Source organism: Anas platyrhynchos, chromosome 7 (assembly GCF_047663525.1).
Source record: "Anas platyrhynchos isolate ZD024472 breed Pekin duck chromosome 7, IASCAAS_PekinDuck_T2T, whole genome shotgun sequence".
In the NCBI taxonomy this organism is placed as follows: Eukaryota; Metazoa; Chordata; class Aves; order Anseriformes; family Anatidae; genus Anas; species Anas platyrhynchos.
The window spans coordinates 25,100,530-25,122,936 of NC_092593.1; the positions used below are offsets into that span (position 1 = coordinate 25,100,530).

General features: G+C 42.9%; 1 protein-coding gene and 1 long non-coding RNA gene across 3 annotated transcripts in view; one reads left to right on the top strand and one right to left on the bottom strand.

Annotated features, from left to right (window-relative positions):
* Positions 1-1,231: 1,231 nt before the first annotated feature.
* Positions 1,232-6,649, bottom strand: LOC140002919 (uncharacterized). The gene is made up of 3 exons (XR_011810581.1): positions 4,546-6,649; positions 3,030-3,178; positions 1,232-1,372 (listed from the first exon to the last, which is right to left on the bottom strand). It is a non-coding gene; the product is annotated as an uncharacterized lncRNA (long non-coding RNA).
* Positions 6,650-10,375: 3,726 nt separating this feature from the next.
* UBE2E3 (ubiquitin conjugating enzyme E2 E3) overlaps positions 10,376-22,407 on the top strand; it is a 58,977-nt gene continuing 46,945 nt past the window's right edge. The window contains exons 1-3 of one of the 2 annotated variants that reach the window (XM_027461414.3): positions 10,391-10,582; positions 11,715-11,917; positions 14,091-14,141. In XM_027461414.3, the coding sequence (XP_027317215.1) occupies positions 11,724-11,917; positions 14,091-14,141 (245 nt within the window). In that variant the 5' untranslated portion in view covers positions 10,391-10,582; positions 11,715-11,723. Of the gene's footprint in view, positions 10,583-11,714; positions 11,918-14,090; positions 14,142-22,407 lie in introns of both variants that reach the window. The other variant, XM_072041039.1, reaches the window with a different exon arrangement.

The following is a 22,407-nucleotide window of genomic DNA, read 5'->3' on the forward strand; positions in this document are numbered from 1 at the left end:
AATGAGCTGCTCTAGGTAGTGACTTGGAAAACAAAGCTTTAAAATTTAATAATGATATTCTGAAACCGACCCAAATTCTGTGGAGGGCCAGCCTACACAGGGAAGCAAACCTCTTAGATCCCAGGCAGCACGGTAACTATTAGAGAGCAGGTACACCTGAAGACAGAACAGAAATCTCCCGTTTCTAATGGGTGATGGAAAAAGTCTTTATTTGTTACTGGGAAGATTTGTTGTATGTGGAAATGTCATGACAACTGGTCAAACTCAAGCAGGGTACCAAACAAAACACTGGTTTGCCTCTTCAGATATGGTCCTGACAATGTCATGGCCTGAAGCATCATGCAGTAGAGGTGGACAGGAACCAACCCTCATCAAAAGTAGGCGTTAGTTTAACTCCATATTTCTAGGAAGCACCTTTTCCCAGAAACTTGCTGACATCTTTGCAGTATATTAAGACCTGTGCTTGCTGCATGATTGTTGCCTGCCAAAGATGATTGGCCTGTTCTGTTAAGTATGCTCCTTACAGTTTCCTTACAGTACGGTCCTTCTTCCATGGTTTGCTGTGTTCAGCCCAGTGTGAGAAATTAATCTACAGTCCAAAGATACTACAGACAGCCAATTTTGGACTGTTGAAACCTCAGTGATATAGCTGAGGATATTGCAGGACATCTGCAAGTATTATACCTTCAAACTATTTTCCAATTTGCTTTATTCCTGTTATATCTGACAATACTGTCAAGAAAATAGAGGAAGAGACAGTAAGGAAAGTGAGACAAATCTCCTAGTGGTGGTCACCTGCAGGAGAACCCATATTCTCAGAGAAAAACAAAACAACAAAAACAACAACAACAACAAACAAAACCAGATGATTTTCTCCTTAGTGGATACTTTAAATCACCTGAACTTAAAGATTTTCAGATTGAAGGGCAAACAAGCGGAGTAGATGTGCAACTTTATTTTTCAGGCCATTCCTAAGTTTCTAATTGTGTTTGTGATGTGACCAATACATGCCAAGCTGGTTATCCAAATGACAATCATGTGACTGATTGGAGAGACAATTTGGGAATGTCTGAGTGTGGTCTGTGAGTAAAACCTGCAAACACCAATCTTGGGACCTCTCTGTTGTGGACAGATCTGAGACTTGACTTGATGGCAGATGCCTTCAAATAATATTACTACCATTTTACCATTTGTGGCTGAACAGTATAGCATACCTTCTCTCCCTGCTGTTTTGAACAGCCTGGTGGACTGAGTTTGGCTAGCTGGCATCATCTGATCTGGCTTTCTTAATGCAGGTCAGGGTAGACCTGTAGTTCAGCACTGAGGTCAAAATTCAGCAGTTCTTGATCTTTCACTCAACAGCATGAGTTTTCTGTTCATGTAGTACAAAAAGAAACAAACATAATCAATTCACATATAATTACTCATGACAATTATGCATTTATTCACCTCTGTCAGGCTTTTCTTGCATCACAGGGTAGTAGAGGACAACATTAAAGGAGATTTATATATCTGAATCCTGTGGAGTGGAAGATGAGTGCTTTCTCCCAGTTGTTTCTCAATTTCCCTTTTTATTCTTCTTCTATTTTTTGTCCTTTTAGATAGTTTAGAATGACCCATCAATAGCATATTAAATGCTAAGAAACAATGCAAAGAAAAAAAAGTTGATTTGCACTTTGAAGCCTCTTTTCTGACATACATGTCTCTGTAGGGTAGGATTCTCTGAAGGAAGAATTTTGGAATGTAAATACTGACTTTGCTGCTTTCTTGGTACAAAATAATGTATCATTGCACGTTGGTTTTTTTTTTGTTTGCTTCAGGATTTTACACATTTATATGGATTCACTTATCCATACTGCCAAAGTTTAATAGCTATTAATTTGATAAAATGAATATCACTGTATTTCTTCATAGAAAGAAGTACATATGACACAAGCTTTTCATCTAGAATTATGTTATACCATCCTATTTCAAAGATAAGTTTGAGAAAGATAATTAAATAAGGAAAAAATGTACTCTGGAGACTTAAAATGCACACCGCAAAACATCCATTTTTAAATGGATATGCTTTAACCACTTCAGACTACTGGAACCTTTTTGGTTCTCTATCTCCTTTATCCTTGGTTTGATGCTGAGATAGGAAAGTATCATACCAGAATGTCATATCTATATTGGAGATGAGAAGATATCATATAGAATCATAGAATATCCTGAGTTGGAAGGGACCCTTAAGGATCATCAAGTCCAACTCTTGACACCGCACAGGTCTACCCAAGTTCAGACCATGTGACTAAGTGCACAGTCCAATCTCTTCTTAAATCATATGTACAATATCAATGGGAGTTACTAGTTTTTTTTTTAAAAAACAATCTGGACACCTGTTTATGTACTGGGATTTAGACACTTCACTTTAAATACCTGTGTCCCAATTCAATTCTAAATTACATGAATTTGATTCCACTGACCTCTAGATTTCCTTTTTCCATTAGTAGGATTAATACAGTCTACTAGCATTACTATTTAAAATCACGAGCAGCCTGACAGCAAAGGCCAAAAGTTCATTCTCACACATAGTTGAAACAGGGACAAAAATAAGCAGACCTCAGGAATGATGATCTCCATTTAGCAAATTAATTAAAACAATGTAAGGTAACATAGGAATAAGAATACCCCTGAGACATTTTTTTTTTCATGGCTTTCAAGATCATGGATACAGTACAAAGTAAAGAAATCTTTTGAAGTTAGATGTGTGGAAGCAGCTTCCCTGACATATTTTTTCTGCTGTTTTGAAGTTAGTACCATGTTCATATTTGTTCTGGCATAGTATGGTCTCTTCTGTTTTTATTTAACCAGAAATCACTCCTAAAAACATAGTATATTAATATTCACACTAAGCATTAATGAGAACATAGTAAAGAGGAAGTAAAAGGTAACTGTTAGAGATTCAAAGATGAATAGGCAGTGCTACAGTTAGATCGATGCAAGCAGAGGTGGCATGAGATAAACCTGCTTTTTCTAGTTTTCCTCACCTGCATTTCACAGAACACAGGAACATCATTTTAGCTTCACTCTGGTTGGAAAACCTGAAACACTTTAAAGATGGACTTCAGCAAACACTGACTGCCTCATGATACTGTGTGTTCAGTGATACAGAAGTGCAGGTATACAGTTCTCCTACCTGTAGAAACAGAGTTAATTTACACGTTTATTAAACATTATAAGTAGAAGCACGCACAGCAGTGTCACATTGCATTGTGAAGGAGGGCTGCAGGAGCAGCTGGGATTACTGCACTGGAAAACACACAACAGTCAGTCTGTTGACACACATGTGAATAAAGGTAGGGAAATGACACTGTGGGTTTTTGAGAGAAAAGCCACCTGAGGGATAACTGCATTTGGCCGTGCAGCTGTGCTCTGCAGGGGCATGGAGACATCTTTGATCTCTCACTCTCTGCTGGGAGCTTGGCACAGGCAATGCACGTGGCTGGCCAGGAAGGACACTCATCCATCAGCCACTACTCAACCAGCCTAATGAGAGACTCCAGAGTGAGCCTGGTTCAGTTTTCACTTGGAAGAAAGAAGTTGTTCAAAAGTGTAAAATAGAAATGCTCATTACAAAAAGAATCATATGGTGAAACAAGAGCTTACTGTTGAAGCCATGGGACAAAACTAAATCAGACTGACCTCACACCTGCTAAGCATAATTCCTTTCCTGTACAAAGATTTCTGGCTGATGACACTAGAAGAGCTACTTGAAGACAGTCACGTCTTGACATCACACAGATGGGGGTGATATAATATGACTATAACACTAAAAGCAGCTTATTTCAAAGTCCGTACCACTTCACCACTTACAAACTTCATAGAAACCTTTCTACATACCCAGTGACAAATATAACCCCCTCCCCCCTCCCGCAGGATTCAATCTGCTTTTGTCCTTGACTTTCCCAGTGTGTCTCTAGGGCCTGACTTTCCATCTCCAATGGCTGTAGCTACAAGTATTTAAGACAGTACTACCCAGGCTCTCTACTTGGATGTGACTGCTCCAGCAGGGCTGATAACAGAAGAAAATACATGGAAGCTCTTCTGCCAAGACTGTCCTCCATTCTCAGCCCTCACCACCACCATGGGAATCCCTTCCTGACACACATTTGCTCCTGTTATGAGTGCTGTGGGAACATCTCCCACCCACTGGGGCACAAGAACAGCTAGGAACTGCAACACCTACTCCTATTACAGAGACTGTGCAGGGAGCTCAGGAGTGCAGGCTGTGGAGGATCAGCCCTGCCCAAATTGAAATGGTGATTTATCATGATAGGCCCCTGACGTGTCTTTCCTGTCCCTTTGTAGGAGTGCAGAAACGCAGACAGTAATGCTCCTAGTCAAAAAGCAAGATGCTGCAATACTATTCTACTGGAGTATTTGGTAATCCTGATCTTTACAGGCTGAAGAAGACATTGCTTCTTTATTGTACAAGAGGCAGTCAGCCAAGCTGGCCTTTTATCCAGTGCAGACGAGATAACAGGAAATATGTATGGGCCTTACCCTATAATTAGGGCGCGTTCAGAAGTGTCATGGTCTTTCCAGGCAGGCAGATGTAAGGCACTGTGATTCATCGCAGAGGGGTGTGGCTGCCCCCAGGGATTTGTAAAAATTTTTTAAATGCTGACCAGTTCCTTCCTCTTTGATGGGATGGCAGAAACCAAAATTTGAGGAGCCTGTTGGGAGAGAAGTATGTCAAATTGCTGGGCAGGCAAGCTAGACAAAGCTGTTTGTGCCAATTGTCACCAGCACTGAGTGATAGAGGAAATCTTTTATGCACCTAGTCTCAGAGAAGTACATTAGCCAGACTGAAGGAGCTGTCCAGGATCCTTTTGTATTTAATAACCCCTTCAGGATCAACCAATGTAGTCATGTAAATTTTACTATATTGAAAAACAAAACAAAAATAAAAAATAAAAACAACCATCAATCAACTTATGAATACTGCCCTGCTCCATGTGTGCATGTCTTTCTGACCTCAACTCGGTCAAGTGAGCTTGACTTTGTAATTATCTTGCCTTCTTCTGGCTGGCATGAAAGGGCATATTAGCTCTATTACTACCAGCCTATTAACTTTCTGCTTTCACTCAAACAGTACAGGCTGGTCTTCTGGTGCCAAAGGTTTTATGGAGCCAAAGGTTTCCAATCTGAGCAGTCTGTAGATAGCACTAATATATATGCTTGTGTATATATTTATAGATAATTTAATCTGAGATAGTTTAGGGGTGGAATATCTCTTTGTAACAGGGAAATTAGAAGCTTACAAAGCCTTCAGCTACAACTTTCACAACAGAATATCACACACTGAGAACGATGGCATTATTTTACTACACCCTGTATGCAGAAACTGGGCAGATTCTCACAGTTTTCTGAGAATGCTGGTCTGCCTGGGTATTTGTAGAGCCAAGTTCTCCCTAACTTATGATTTAAACACTCCACTGTTGGATGTACACTAAAAAAAATAGTTTTCTAGAGTTTACGAAGTGGCTTGTAGATGTATCATTCATACACTTTGCTACAGGTAAAAGGCTGATGGTATTTTGTATCTTCCTCTGCTACGGTCAAACACTGACGATAGTGTACTAAAAACTGTGTCTGTGTTAAAGCAAACTGAAACTACCAATTTAAGTACATCAAGGATTTTTTTTTTTTTAAATTAAAATTTCAAGGGAAAAATTCACTTCATGATATTGCTTGCAGACAAATACTCACTGATATGACACCTATTTATAAAGACAGAAATACCTTTATGAAGTGCAAATTACTATTGTCCAGTCGACACACCAATCCCACCTGAAGTGTCTCTATTTAATTTTTCTCCATCTGCTCATAGCCTTCCAAGTAAAACAATAATTATAGAGGTTAAAAGCTGACTAGCACAAGCTGCTTTCAAGAAAAAAAAAAATGGATTTTTTTAAGCACTGATAATTATTTGACATGCACAGACACTGGATTAATATGAATGACTACAGCAACTCAGAAGGGGCCGTTATGTTTTTTTATTGCATCAATAGTCCACACACAAGGAAAGAATTTACACAACAGAATATGAGGACTCCACGGGAACCCTGAAATAAAAACATTTCCACATGACTTTGTGCTACAAAAGCATCCATTTACCTGACATGTTTTTTAAGTGCTTAATGCTAATCTGCCCAAGAAAACCTAATACCCAACTGTCCATTTAGTCTGTGTAAAATATGTTTGCCAAATGCAATGCATACCATACAGGAGAACTTTCTATCTATTTCAGTGGATTATGATGAAGATTAACTAATGTCTGCAGTGCTTCAAGATGTTAATTATTTTTCTATGGATTTAGGTACAGCAGTTCAACACTATGAAGAACCCTGGCTAACTTCCTAATTCCTGTGCTAAAATACAGTTGGTCGCATTATTCTCCTCCTGACTTTATTCAAACGTGTAAGGATCCAGAGTAAGTAAAGATACCCTGAAAACTCCTTTAAGTGTCCCAAATTCTAGGCCTTGTGGCAATCTGCATGAGAGCAGTCTCAGGATTATTCCTCAGTTACAAGAGCTTCCAAAAAGTTGTTCTCCAAACAAGAGCAACTGAAGCACAGCAGTGTTCTGGCTCTCATCTACAGTTCTTCTTCCCTCCCTCCCTCCCTCCCTCCCTCCCTCCCTCCCACCATCCCTCCCCATCCTTTCTCCACCATGTTCCTGAGCCACTATTTGGAAGGTGGCAACGCAAAACCAACAGATGGGCTAAACGCTAGCTGACAAAGAGACAGGGAAATGGTTTCATAACAGTTGGATCCTGCCCACTGCCATGCTTACTTTACCTCTTGTTTGGGGGACAAAAAATTACTTCTAGTTTACTTATGAATTCTTGAGGATATAAATTAATTGAAACACAGTAGGAAGACTGTTCTTTAGGGGTTTATTTTGCATTCACACAGCCAAATGAACCCATAGCATCACAACATAAAAATAATCCTATTTATTGTAGTGATTTTAAGTTTAAGGCACCACAGGATGAGCTGTAATTACTGACTTTGTAACAGGCTTCCTGAGCTCCGTTCTGTAAATCACTACATCTCTGCCTGGCTCAAGGTTTTGTTTCTAATCTAACCTACTCTACTAGCTCTCTCTGCTAAAGCTGTAAATTATTTGGGGAAAAGACACACTGGGTATCTTCATGTGATCTATCTTACAAGGGTCAGTAGTTGCTACTGTGGAACTAATTAATAACAAAAACACGATCTAAATTTTATCACATCCACTAAAGAAAAAAAAAAAAAAAAAAGACTTTATTCATTTCCTGGCTCTGCAGTTTGCACACATTCAGCTGTAGTGTAGCATCACAGTGGAGCTCCAACAGGTGCTTTAACAACACAGCCTGGTATGGGAACACACACAACAGAAAGATGCATTGGTAGGTGGAGATGTATTTACTGTCAGGAAACAATGATTTTGTGATAAAGAAGACGGAGTATATGACTATAAACACTAAATAGTATTTTCAATTGTGCTGCTCTTAATCATGAAAAACGTTCACTGGCCTTATTTTACCATCTGTACACCCTTAAAATGGTAGGAGCAAGGAGATCAAGCAATGATTTTTCCATCCCTCGTAGTTTACTTGTGAGAAGCAGAAAAAGCCTTTCACCCTAGTTCTGGTGCCAGGCATTGAGCTGTTTGCTATCACAGCATTTCATGTCAGATGGAGGAGACTGAACTGTGAACCCAGAAAAATATTTTCAGATGTCTGTGCAGCCCAAAGCAGATGTTAAACCTCTGCATGTTGACAGTAACTTCATACCTGTGCACTGACAGAACAGGGATGGAGACATACCCAAAGAGATACTGGGCTTCTGAAAAAAACACCAACAGCCTTTGAGAGTAGGGCTTGCAGCGAAAAAAAAAAAAATGGGGCATCCGATCACAGAAAAAAAAAAGCAGGCCTCACCCATGCCTGAGTGCCCGAGACTATTCAGACAAGTCTGAACTTAGGAAGGCTCTGCATGCACCTCACAATACTGGTTGCACTTTCGCAGTTCAAGTAGCCAATAAACTGGCAGAGAAAAAGCACTCATGAGAGGTTCACCAGTTAAAATTACACTGATGTCACATCACAATGACTATGAAAAGTTGGAGAGATCATGATATGTAGCTATGTAACTATGGCTATTAAAATCAGCATTTTCTCCCTCTGCTTCCACTGCACCAGATCTCAGTGCGGTACTTTTTCTACAGCTGACAAGAAAACAAACATACCCTAGGAAAATACAACCTCATAAGAAGAAACTGTCATCCTTTGTGCCTTGATGTCAAATGAATGAATATGCATTCCAATAAACACCTGTTATATCCACAAGTTGCTGTAGTAAATTTGTTTTAATAAGGTACAAAAGGCTGGGGAAAAAATCTAGACTGATTTTTCAATTAGCCTATGTTAAATGGGCTTTATTTTCATTTTGTATCCTAAAAGCCATAGAAGCCACACAACGTGTAGCTGTCACGGTGAGCAACCCTTGACCAATCTACTTACACTCTGATGTAGATGCATACTCTGCTAGTCATATTTTGGAGTCCTGTGTTGATTGTCACATGAAATAAAATAAAAGTTAAACACTTATTCCTGACTTCCAAAACACTGGTAGCCTTATCTTGGGCATCATCAACAGAATAGGAAAGGAAAACAAAAAAAAAAGAAAAAGAAAAGAAAAAAAAAAAACTTTCACTGCTGACTGACAGATTTTTGATGTTGCCATGCTTCCCTTTTACTAATTATGCCCAGATTGCTCATCATGCCAGATACTGTTTATGCTAGGAATTTTCTACAGCATACCTCAGGGGCAAATTGCCTGTAGTGGTGATCTGGGAATTCTCTATAGCCTACTTTAACAAACAAACCTCCAGTATTCCTCCGCATCACGTCATTCAGCTCTCTCACCAAATCTTCAGCATACTTTTCAACTGAGCTAACTTCAGCTACTGACAGAGCTGTACTCCCTGACACGCTGGCTGTGTAGTCCCTCGAGCACACTATAGACCCTTTGGTCCCACGATCCTGCTAATCCTAAAAAAATACAGTAGTTTTAAGTCATTATGCTGTTGGTAAGGAAAGCCCTTGAGGTAAAAGCCATTGAGGTGCAAGCCCAAGTGCTGGACAGCGGTTTCATGTAAATTTCCGCTTTTAGCGTTTACACAAAACTTCACAAAATTTGTTAATTTCACCTCTGCTGTAGCACGTTATTCACAAGCCTGTCTGCTTTTCCCAAACAGAGTAACTCTTCCTTTACAAGTGGATATTATCACTGGCACGATCGGACCCTGAGTTTGGAATATTTCTATCACTCCAACCCGTGGATGGGTTTTGCCATACTGCGTGCCCTGTAGATGCAGGGTGAGGAGCTTCTCAGGGACACCCCAGAGCAGCACATTTATGATGGGCAAGAAATCCCATTCCCATCCTATACCATATTCCCATGACAGCTGCTGCAACTGATCACCCCCTTGCCCCTCAAACCCCCTCAGAGCGCGGCAGGCCGCCTGCCCCAGGCTCCTCAGCGTGCTTTTACTGCGGGCTGCCGTGCCCAGCAGCACCTCGGGTGCTCCTCATGCAGCCGTGCCCATGAGCCGGGTGGGACCGGCTGCAGCCCCTGGGCCCCGCCGTGCCTCAGCCCGCGCTGTGAGCGGGGGTTTCGGGGGGGATCGGACGGGAGCTGATAAACCCTTGTGGAGCCCGGCCGTGCGGAGAGCAGGGGCACGAGGTGAGGTGAGGCGAGGCGAGGGGTGAGGCGAGGCACGAGGCGAGGCGCTGACTGCGGCGACCCCGCCGCTCTCCTCAGGGCGGGCCCCGCGGCGCAGCCGTCGGTGGGCACCGGCCCTGCCGAAGCCGGCGGCGGCTCCCGTGGGGCTGGGGGCGGCTCAGCGCAGCCCCGCTCCCACCCGGGGCCGGGGCCGCCGTCGAGAGCCTGCCTTCCCCACCCCCCCCCCCATCCCCGTGCGCGCCGCCGCTTTGTCCTTGCCCGGCCCGGCGAGCGCGCGCGCCCCCGGCGGCGGCGGGAGAGCGCCTGCGCGCACCCCAGCCCAGAGGGGGGCGCGCTCCGGCGGCCGCCAGGCGGGAGCGAGCGCCCCCCTCGCCTCGCCTCTCCTCTCCCCTCCCTCCCCCCGCCCGCCGCCAGCCCCGCGGCGAGCGAGCGGGCGGGCGGGGGCGGGCAGCCGCCGGCGCGCCCCCCCCCCCCCAGGCTCCCGTCGCTTGTCCCCCGCCCCCGGCGGCGCGCTCCCGGCCGCCCGCCGCCCCCCGCCCCGGCCCCCCGGCCCGCCGCGGGAGCCCGCGCCGCAGCGCCGGGGCCCGCCAGCGCCACCCGCCGGCCGCGGGGCCGCACCGCGCCTCCCCCCGTCCCCCCCTGCTCCGGCTCTCAATGTTCCACACCGCCCGGCCACAGAGCCGCCGCCGCCGCCGTATAGCCCCCCGGCCGCCTCCGTCCCCCTCCTCGGGCGCCGCGGGCCCGGCCCGGCCCCCCGCCACCCCGGCCCCCCGACCCAGCAGCGGGACAGGACGCGGGCGAAGGTAAGCGAGAGGCGGGCGAGGTGGCTGCGGCGGCGGCGGCGGCGGCGGCTGGGCGAGCGCGGTGGGGGGAGGCGGGGAGGAGCGGGGGGGGGCGGCTGGAGGAGCTTTGTTCTTGTTTTCGGCGCTCGCTGCCTGCCGGCGGCCGGGGCCGCGGGGCCGGGCCGAGTTGACGCCTGGCTCCGGGCACACACGCAGCGGTGCGGAGCGGAGCGGAGCGGGGCCGGCCGGGGCTCTCCCTCCCTCCCTCCCTCTCTCTCTCCTCTCCTCTCTCTCTCTCCTTCCCTCCCTCCCTGCCCACAAAGCGCGGCCCCCAGCCCTGCCGCAGCAGCTCCCCGCCGCGCTCCTCCTCGGCGCCCCCCCCGCCCCCGCCTCGCCCCCCGCCCCGCCGCCGCAAAATGTCGGGCTGCCGGCCCGGGGGGGGGTCCGCCCGGCGCTGCCCAGGGCCCTGCCAGCCGCCGGGGCTGCCCCCGCCCGGGGCGCTCCGCAGGCATCGCGGGGTCGGGGCGCGGGGTGGGTTTTGCCAGGGTTTTTTGTATTTTTCCCCTTTAAAAAGCGGCCCACGTTCTCTCTCCCCCCCCCTCCCGGCGCCCAGCCCTTTAAATGCACAGAGCAAGTGTATGTTTCGCTCTGAACGCAGCCCAAGTCTCGCTGGCAATGTATTTTCCCCGAGAGAGGGGGCGAGGGGGGAATCTGGCGTTTGGACCCAATAAAATGCTCTGCTCCAGTGTAAATATTTACAGGGTATTAGTGACTTTTTAAAAAACATTTTCAGTGAGGTCTGTTATTTACAATGTGTCATAAGTTATTAATGTTGATTGCCTAAGTACCCTGCTAAATCTGTCTCATGCCTCAGAACAAAGTCGACAATTGGCATATTGTTTAAAGTATGAAAAAAATGCGAGTGGGTTTAAAAATGGGAAATATCTGTATGTTCAGAAGTGTAAATACTGCGATGTAGCTGTCAAGCTGCAGCCCTTGCAGAGGAGACAAAGAAGCGATCTTGGTCAATTTCGCAGTGAAATTGACTCGTCTCCAATTTAAGTGTTCCTTGGAGCTTGGGGAATGGCGAGAGACCGTCCTGCCTGTTGTACTAACTCTGCCTCTTCTCTTCTCTTCTCCTTCCCCCAAAAAGTTCCCCACGATGTCCAGTGATAGGCAGAGGTCAGATGATGAAAGTCCAAGTACCAGCAGCGGTAGTTCGGATGCCGACCAAAGGGATCCACCAGCACCTGAGCCCGAAGAGCAAGAAGAAAGAAAACCTTCTGCAACCCAGCAGAAGAAGAACACCAAACTCTCCAGCAAAACTACTGCTAAGCTATCCACTAGTGCTAAAAGGTAAATGCGCCAGTAAAGCGTTCCGTGGTGGTTTCGCACAGTGCGTGGAGTCACGGTGTTCACTTGCTTTTCGAGGCAGAGGGATTCTTGTAAAGCTGTATGGGAAGTAGTGAAGTACAAACTTCTGTAGCGCAGGAGTCTGCTGGGAAGTGTCTTCGGTAATCCAAGTCTTATTGGCGTGGTAATTACACAGGCAGGTCGTACTTCTTTTGAGGAGTTTTTTGAGAACTTGGTAACTTACAGGCTGGCTGGGGGGCACCTCTGTGCCTTTCACGTTTCTAGAAATGAATAAGAGCGTGTCAGCTTCAGGTGTCTTTTTTGCAGAGTTAGTTTTCCATCCCTTATTGGTATAGGGTGGAGTCCTCCTGGTGTGTTTCAGCCCGCAGCCTGATGACGAGCAGTGCTCTTTAATTAAAGAAGTCGCAAAACGCCAATGACTTTTGTGGGCCTTCTGACTAGCTTCTCGCGTCAATGTACAGTAGAGCCTTTGTACACCTTCAAGTTACTGTTTTGTCCTGGAGTTCTTTCGGGAGAAAGTTAGGCAAGTCTTCTCCCTCAGGATCTGCAGATTCAAGCCATAGGGTTCTTCAGGTAGCCTCTACCTTTAAGTATCAAAATCTTAAGAAACCTCGCTTGGTTTTATCTGTTACGTTTTTATTTGCATACAAGTTTTCTGACAGTCCAGCTCTTAAGACATGTGCTTTAATCATTTTTCTGTAAGTCCAGCTGTGTGAAATAAAGCAAACTTGAAATCCCTTGATTCCAGTTGTCTTCTGAGAAGAAACATAACTTTCCAGTCTTTTCCCTGGAGGTCCTTTTCTGTACAAATATTTACAAATATACTGTAGCCAGAAGACCTGTGGAGTAGCCATAGTAGCTTTGAGTTTTGCTTACTTGGTGTGAATACAGGGGTTCAGACTTGTAGGAATGTTTTAGTATGTTTTAGTATTTTTGCGTTGTACTTAAATTTGGTAAATACTTTTTGAAATATGCTGGAATTGCTGCAGAATACAACTGGGTGACATTGATGACTTTTCGTCTTGTTAAAGAAACCCTATAAAATAGGACTGGCTAAAGAAGGAAGAGTTCTGGAAATGCTATGCAGATTTTGCGATTTATTGTTACTTATCTTTTTTTGAAATGCCTGAGGTCCATCATGCAGAAACCCTAGACAGTTTTTTCCTCTTGCCTTTGTTTCAGTTAATTATTGTAAGTCCAATTCCATACATCTCAAATAGTTCAGCAGTCTGATCGGACTTAACGGGACTAGTGCAGGGGCTTTCAGGGCGGTTTCTGTCAGCTCGCATTTTACCACTCACTATTTGTATGGAAGAACAGTCTTGCTTATGTGAGCCTTCTGGTCCAGAGAATTCTTAGTTGTGATTTTAAAGAGGGATTTGCCATGAGTCTTTTAAAATTACACCTTGTATGTGTCTGAATAAATTATTAAATCCACCAAAAGTTTTCAGTATTCATTTTTCTGGACTGTAACACCTTGGGAACGGTTGTTACAATGTAAAGCTAAGCACAGATTATTTCGAGTTATTATGTCGCTTTTTATCATGTAAAATACAGCTACTGTGTAAGGCTGGGGGAGGACAGGCAGGACAAGGTGTGGAGAGGAGCAAAGTTGGTCCAGAGAGATCATTCCAGGAACAGAGACAGACTTGTAGATCTGCAAATCTACTTTTTAAACACCCTGCAAAGCGGGAGGTAAAATATTGTCAAAAGAATGTGTTTGCTGACAGCGTGGTTCACTTCTTCAGCCTCGATCACAGCTCTGTTGCGCTGGTTTTAAGTCACTGTCAAATGTGCTTGTACAGCCTCCCCCCCGCCTCATTTGCATATTAGCTTGCAAAGAAAATCTCTCTGGTAAAAAGTGCTCAGATATGAAAAAGAGTCACTTTTCTGAATACTTGTAGGGAATTTCTACCAAACTCAGCTGTGATTGTTCTGTTTGTGTACAGCATCGAGCAGGAAAAAGCTGCAAAGTTTCTCAGCTATGGGATTTGGGTTATGCCTCTGAGAACAAAGAGGAAGCAGCCATGTTAGCATTACTGAAGGCAAAGCCAATCTTGCATTTAACTGCATGGTGGTAGAGGGCAGTGTAATTCCCTGATTTATTCTATAGACTATCTCAAATGCTTTGTGTCTGTTCTCATTTCACCAACAGAATCCAGAAGGAGCTAGCTGAAATAACCCTTGATCCTCCTCCTAACTGCAGGTATGTAACAGCTTCTTAAATTGTGGACAGTGGCAGGAGATTAATCTGCTCAAGCTAACAAATGGGAAAGTTCGTGTTTACAGCTGGTGACTATTAGACAAAAATTGCATACAGTGGATTGAACAAGCATAGGGAATGTCTGATATTGAATTTTGGTATTTCATCTGCATGTTGTAGGTGTAGTCATTTGTGGTTTAAGTACATAGTAAAATATATTCAGTTTATTTTTTTTGTGGCTGGTCCCTGTCTTTGTGAAACATTGATTGTATGAACTTCAAAATACATCGAAGCTTTTGACTTAACGTCTGTGAGTAGTTTGAACTGGCCTTTTGAGTGCCGGGTTTATAGAGTTATCGCTTTGTTCTGAAGCAAAAGTAAAGGAACTGTGTTTGATTTTTATAGGCGTTCTCTTAGTACGTTGCGTAGTAGTTAGATGAGAGGTATTGCCTTTAAATTTATGTTCTGTTGGTCAGAGTTGTAGTTGCTTGATAAAGGATGTTTTTAAGGAGGTTCCCAACTTGAGAGATGTCTGTTGGTTTTTAGAAAGCAAAGTCATAGGCTTGGAAGGCTGAGTGATAGAGTCTTAGTTGAAGTGAAGGTAACTGGAGCACTTCATCTGTAGGAAAGTTAAATAGTAGCATGGCTGACTAATTTCTTTAAATCTTCTACATTTTTTACTTTTGTTTAAAAGATGCATAAAAATTCTCATTAGCTGTGAACATCCAGCATTCAGATTTGTGCTAAAACTGCATTTTAATAACATTGCTTTCATTTGATGCACCTCAGTAAGCTTTCTGACTGTAAGGTTTCTTCAGGTTAATAGCTCATGTAACAGCAAGCATTGTATACGTGTTAAAAAAATGCTGGAAGTGCTGTCTGATTTTACGTTAGAATTGTTTGGCATTTTGAATAGTTGGAAGGGGTTGGTGCAGATCTTGTGAATTTGGTAAGATGTGTGTTGTTCTCCTATTTTAACAAGCTGGGAGAGGCAGGGACTAACCAGAGCTGCGTTTTACTGTTTTTGCAGTAAAGGTATCTTATCCTGAGGACTATGCTATAGATTGCCTATGGCAGCCTGATGTATTTGCATGCAGGGGCAGCGGGGTCTCCCCCTTCAGCAGAGGCAAGCTCTGTAAAGCGAGAAAATGTGGAGGGTTGTTTGTTTGTTTGGGTTTTGTTGTTGTTGTTTGTCATTGTTGCTTTTTAATAATTGTCCTGTTACTGGGATCTAGCTCTGTGTTTGTCATTAATTTTGTGCTTGCCCCCCTGAATGAGGCATAGTAGGAAAAAAAATATATTAAGGAAATGAAACACTAATGCTTTTCCTTGTTAGATAAATGCTGAAAAGATTACTGTAGCGGTTTCAGGTTCAGCAAGCTACAGCTTGGCTTTTCGAAAAAGAAGCCTCCCCCCTCACACTTCCCAATTGCATCTGATGTTTAGCTCCTTGGGAAAGCATGTTCCTCTGGTATTAGCACAGGAGTGTTGCACAGAATCTTTCTTGTGAGCTGGTGCTACCAGTTGCCCAGGAATGCTGTTGAGAATGATGAAAAACCCTCGATGTGTCTAAAATTATTGTAACTTCTCTCCTACAGAGTGTAGGGGAAAAGATATATATATATATATTGTCAGTGAGGAAGCCAGTTCTTCTTTTCTTGCAAGTATTTTTGAAGAGAAATTCACCCTTTAATCAAGAGCAGCTGTATGATGAGTGTATTTTTACCTTCCACAAACATATTTACAAGAGACATTCACTTCTTTAACAGAAATTCTGGGTTTTCAGGATGAACAGTTTGAACAGAGTTTCACTGCCCAAAGGATTACCATTCCACTGGAATTTAAGGTTTAGAAAGAGCCTTTTTGGTATCGGGAGGTAAATGTAGCTGTGCAGTTTGCAGAGCAGTTGAAGCAAAAGGCTTGCAACATGCTTTCTTGTGAGGTGCAGTAGCACAGATTAGACAAACTTATGCAGCAGGCGTATGACACTCTTCATGCAACAAGCAGCAGAATGTTACTTTTTACATTTCTTGTAAATGTGTATAAAAAATAAGTAAAAAAAACGTTTAAAAGCCTGTAGAACGTGGGCATATTCATGTGTGCTTTAAAAATTAAAAAGCCCTGAGTTGTAAGTTCTCCCAAGGGGATTTCTTCATGCCCAGCTGTTTCTCCTGCAGTTCCAGAATGCACCCTTATCATTTGCAGTCCACATGTTGCAGGCTTCCCAGGAATATAACCGCTAGCTGATGTGGTTGATAGTCCTTCTGGTTGCCCAGTTATTGAAGTAATTAAAAATAAATAAATAAATATGATATAGGCACACAAAAAACAGTAAATGTAATTTTAATTCAGTACAATGCAAATACTGAAGAGTGTGTTGAACTCTCCTGTACTGAGGTACGTGTTGGTGTCTGCTGCTGCTTCTCACCTGCCAGTGTAACTGCACGTAGAGTTGCTCCATAATCCACTTCTATCAGACTGATCTGAGGTTGAGTTAGCAACTTAAAAATGACACCAACTGGTTGCACTGTGATTCTCACACACGAGGTGTGTAGGTTTCCTCAGTAGTTAAATTTCCCACAGTCGCATCTATTACTATAACATCTGTTTTGTTAAAATGCCAGAGCCCCAAGAGAGAGCCCCATTCTTGGGTGTGCTGAGCAGGCCTGGGCTGTGCATTAAGTTCTATTTTAGGCACTGGGATAGCAGAATGACAGGCAAATTAAAAATGTCTAAAAAGCATTTTTTGCTTGCTTATCTCAACAGTGGAGTTTGGTTTCTGATTCTGTTCAGTTAATTGGGCAATGAACTGTTAGAAAAGTCACGTTGTTGTGTTTGTGAGCGGTAAACACAAACTGCATCCTGGGGGGTACCATGTGTAAAATCTTAATGCTGACAGCTGTACTCTTTAACATACAGTAATGCTCAAAATTCTTGTGGATTTTGGTGAGATTTCCAAGAAAGATAGAGCACTGAAAACAATAAAACTAGATTTGGTCTTAAGCCACTAAAGATGATGGGAAAGAAGTTAAGTACTGCTTTCTCTTCGTGTTTTCTCCTGGCTAACAGAAGAGCCCAGAATGAGTCAGTGGGTGTCTAGCTGTAGCACCCGGGCAGATAGGTAAACCCAGGTCACAAGTATCTGATCCTGTTTTTTCTTGCTTTTGCTGGCTTAGCTCAAAGTTATATTACTTTATGCAGTGTGCTGTATTTAATTTCTTTTGTGCTTTTAATAGCATAAAGCACAGCTAAAAAGGTTTTGGCCCTATTGCTCCTGGGCAGCTCAATTTCAAACCATGGCCAAGTGCTTATACATGCTTCAAGGTAGGGAAGTATGCCAAAACCCACCATTGCACATTCTCAGAAAAATACTGCAAAGATCTTGCACGTAACGCGTGGTAAATCTGTGCTGCAGGGATGCTCTTAAATAGGTTTGACATATCTGGAATAACTATTTTCAGTTCGTGGCATAAAACTGCTCCGAGCAGAGGACAGCATGCTGTAGCTAAGGTTAGATCTGAGGCTGCTGTTCTGACCTGCGAGACTTGGGGGCTGCAGCTCAGGTGGAGCAGGGCACAGCTGGATCCCACCCTCCTTGTGCTCCCTGGATTGTAGCGCTGGCATGAGTGAGGCATTCCCAGGGACACTGATTTACAGCAGCTTCCTTTAGCTGTTCCTGGCTGCTCTGCTGATCCACATTAGCAAAACTACGTACTCCCTGTTGTCTTTCCTCACTCTTCATTTCCACTCCAAAATTAATCATTGTTCTTCTTCATGAGAAGGTTGTAGAGGTTCGACCCAATATTAAATGTATTTAGTAACACCTATGCCAGCATATTTTATAGTTTACGTCCTATTTTGCAACAAATTCAGTTTGGTGTAAACTTCGGAGAAAATGAAAGCAAACACTAAAATCAGTGTATCCACTGAGAGCTTGATTCATGTGGTTTAGAAAGAAGCGAGTTAAGATAGTGTGCCTTTCCCATGTCAGTGTGAGAATTTGAGCATTTTACAGTCTATTCTGTCAGTTGGTTTTAATCACTTCTCTTTGTTAAATTAAAGATCAGACATCTGAAAGCAAGTGGTTAAAAGAAAAAGGCCAGACAAAGCACATGCCGTAGAGCCCCAGTCAGAGGCAGCTTTCCTCCTTTATAGCTGCTGGGAGATGGGATTTCTTACCAAGACAGAGGTTCTTGGATCATCCCAAAGGCTCTCTGCTCTGTTTCATCCTCTTCCTAGTGAGTGCCTGACTGAACCTGATCAGTCTGCTGAGAAGATTTTTTCTCAACAGGGATTACTATCTCTATTTATTTTCAGGCCTCGTACTCTAATATATACTAATGTGATTTCTCAAGCGGTACTACAGAAGGTAGCAGTTGATGATTTTGCTGTTTGTACCCTCTTCTAAGCTTGCAAGTATGTTGATAATTTATGAGTAGCTCATTTTAAAATTACTTATTTTAAAATAACACTCCAGAGTATGTGTACTGAGCACAATGGGTAGAAGACGTAGGGGTTTCGTTTCAGTGCAGCATTCTTGAGCTTCCAGAGGACTGCATTTGCTACATCTTGGGCTAATTCTGTGCTGCAGAGTTTTGCCAACTCAACCCCATGGTCTGGAGTTTGACACAAAGAGAAATGCTTGCAAACCCCTGGCAGACAAATGCTTTTACTGGTTTAGTTATAGACCCACGAATCCAGACGTTTGTAACTGTCTCACTGTGGTTATTACCCCATCAGTGAGGAAGCATTGCAGTATATATTTAAAGCAATATTGTGAAGGTATTCTTCAGACCAGCAATTTAAGCTCCTTCAATTGAGCTGTCTGAAACAATGAGAAGCAATGAACAATTGCTCCGGTGGTGCAGGCTCCTTTATGTGCAGAGAGAGCTATGGGCTGAGCACCCTTCCACAGCCTTGTGTTAGTGAAGAAGGTGCCTCAGATAAGCTGGTAGAAGCCTTCCTTTTTGTTAACATACTCCATCTACAGTAAGGTTATAGGCAAATGTTTACTCTGCAAACAGTCGTGCCTGCTGAAGATGTTACTGCACAGCTGTGGTTTGCTCCAGTTCTGCCATGTGGGGTGACTACTCCAGTCAGCAAGTGAAGCTGGCTCATCTGATAGTGCTACCCACGGGGAGGAAAAAAAAAATCATCCAAGTTTGCTTAAATGGTTTAAATAGGTGATTGAAATGAACTCTGCTGGATTTTTCCTCCCACTCTTCAGAGTAGGCATTGTTCACATGAAGCATTTTGTCAGACACATCAGGATGTGAATAAGTCAATCCGTTCCTTTGTCTCTCAAATGTAGTAAGTTTCCATCTCTCCTTTGACAAAGCCAGGCGTTAGTTTTGTTACTTTTTTGAAATCAGTAGGAGGAAGAATATTCTGAATGTAGTCAAATACAGCAGCACAAATGCATGCCTAGGTCGTCGCATGTACTGTTGTGTTTTTTTCATAGAATAGAATTTCATAGAATGCTTCCAATCAAGCTTCTGGCTTTTCAGATCAATGGCAATCTCCTCAGTTTTGCATTTGTACTGTTCATGTCTTATTGGGCAAATGTCTTCATGTTGCTAAATATTGAGTCTCAAGTTAAAAAAAAAAAAAAAAAACAGTTTGGCTTGTTTTCACCTCTGTAGTGAAAACCCCAGCTGTGAACGCTAAATGGTTCCCTACAGGAGGAGCTGTTGATTGAGGTAGGTAAGAGACAATATATTAGGAATGCATGCAAGAATGCCCATGCTGAAATTGAAAGAGCAAAATTTTAAATCATGAAAAAGTAATCCAAACCCGACTTGATAATGTATCTTCTGCTAGCTACATTGTACTTTTTATTCTGTCTCTTCTTGCCCCAGCACTTGCTCGCCACTAAATATAATAAATCCATGCTACAAGAAAAGAAAGATGAAGTTTGCAGAATGATTCTGAGAATACAAACCCACAAAATTATTTCTAACACTTCCTTCCCTGTACAGAAGGTTGCAGTTGCAGTTGCAAAAATGCCATTAAGAGGGTTCACAAATTCTGTAAGAACGTGTTTGAAGTAGCTCTCAAGTGAATATTCAAATACTGCTTTTTAGAATTGTCCAGCTTTGAACATAGACTTGCAGTTCCTTCATTGTTAGTCAATGAATGTAAATCAGTGGCTCATAGTGATTTAAAGATCTGTTTATCTAATGATAACCTTGATTTATCTGGAGTTATTTCTACTAAGCAGTTTCTTCCTTGCTCTTTCTTCCCTCCCCCTTTCCTACAAGAAGAGTCTAGTCTAGGTCAGGCTAGCAAGGAGTGGTGTAATTTAGCACAGCAATCAGAAGTTGGTATTTTTTGTCCATTTGTAGTAACAGCCTCATTCTGCTATCTTTATGTGTGTGCAGAGTGGCTTTTACCTTATTTGCCAGTAGTCATTGAAACTGCTTAAGGAGTAGGGATGAAACAAATCTAGAAAGACATTTCAGTAAAACATTGAAGTGTCAAGTTTTGCTAGAGTGCACTGTTATTTAACATGCATTTAAAAAAAAATGCAGCAGTGGAAGATTGTGTAACTCCTGTATGTATTGAATTGTGAGAATATTTAAATTACTTTCTTTTCAGTTGAGAGTGGATGAGAGATCCACTAACTAAAATTGCTTGATGTGTATTTTTTTTTCCTTCACCTTGTCCTGGTGTTGACCTCATTTGAGCTCTAAACCATGTTTGTTTAGTGTGTTTTTTTTTTTGTTTGTTTTTTCAAAAACCCCCATACAGTGAATTTCTCATGGAAGTAATATGAGCGGCATAATTAAGACAGTGTTATGCAATATAAATAAACTTTTCTACTCGTAGGAGTAAGTTTTTCTGCCTGCAAATTTGCAGATGAGGCCCTTGTGTAAGCAGTGTCCACAGTGCTGTCATACATGCTCTTAAATGTCTGTATGTTAGTCGTAAGGTCTTATAAATCTTTCACCAGTTTTCATTAGCAGTACTTTCAAAATGGAGAAAAAAAATCGGCCATCTATCTACTCTGGAACTGCAAAAATAGTTCAAACGCTTTTCACTCAGCTACTGGTGTTACAAAACTGATCCTCATTATTTCTAAGTTTTGTCTGGAAACAATAGAAGAGCCCAAGATGGACCAGTCTGTTTAAACAATTCTTTAAGCATTGTTGTGCAAAAATTTGTAAAAACCACAAAGTAATATGTCCTTACGCGTAAGGACAAATCTGCTTTTCAAATATCCATTTGTATAACTGCACAAAGCCCATTCAGGCTCTGTGATAAAACTAATTAAAGTATGCCATATATATATATATATATATATTTCTTTTTACATTCAAGCTGTGCCTTGCTCCTCACTGCCAACCTGTTATATTTAGTTTGTAATAAACAGTGTACATGGCAAGGTCCTAGCGCACTGAACACCTTGCCATCAGACTGACTGTCTGTGTGTGTCAGTTACCCTTCTTTGATTCGATATTTACTTTTACAGCCTTAGGACACCTAATTTTAACTCAAATTAATGAAGTGCAAGTAGATGAGAAATAGCTAAACTATGTTAAACCCTTTATTTAGAATTCGTCATCTACTTCATGTAAAACTGATGGGTGGAGATTTCCTGTGACAGGTGTAACTGTGCTTTGCAAATATGTGGAACGTTCTGAAACAGGTAGTACAGGCATGATGAAAATACCATAAGCGTGTTTTGAGTTAGGCTAAGCAGGCAGGAGCAAGGATATCCAACTGCTGGCTGGGATGGGAGAATGCAGGCCATTAAACTAGCCACAAACTACACTGTGACTTTAAATTGATACCTTTTTTGAGCCAGTAACTGCTAGCAATGAACAAGTCCTAACCTGCTTGCATTAGCTTGGATTAATTTTCTACAGTGTCCTCATGCAGAGAGCGTTCTATGCTATTATCGGGTTCAGAGCTGTGGTTGAAGTGGTTGTTAATTTTATAACACTTACTCTAAAAAAGGCTGGTCAGATCTGTTAGGAGCTCAAATCGAGATTTACTTGACAGTGTTGAAACTGCTGTAGTTTAGCATCACTTCCAGGAGCAAGTGGGGCAGAGATTGCCGTGATGAAACACCACTCAGAACTGCAGTTACCAGCAGCTTGTGTTCAGTTTGGAAGGGTGTGTAGGGAGGGTCTGTAGAGGACCATCCTGCAGTCCTTAGTCACTGATGTTTTCATTATTGACTTGAATGCTGGACTAGAGCTACATACTAGAGCATGTATAAAATGTTATATTTTCAGGTAACAGCAAAGAGGAAGTGATTACGGGT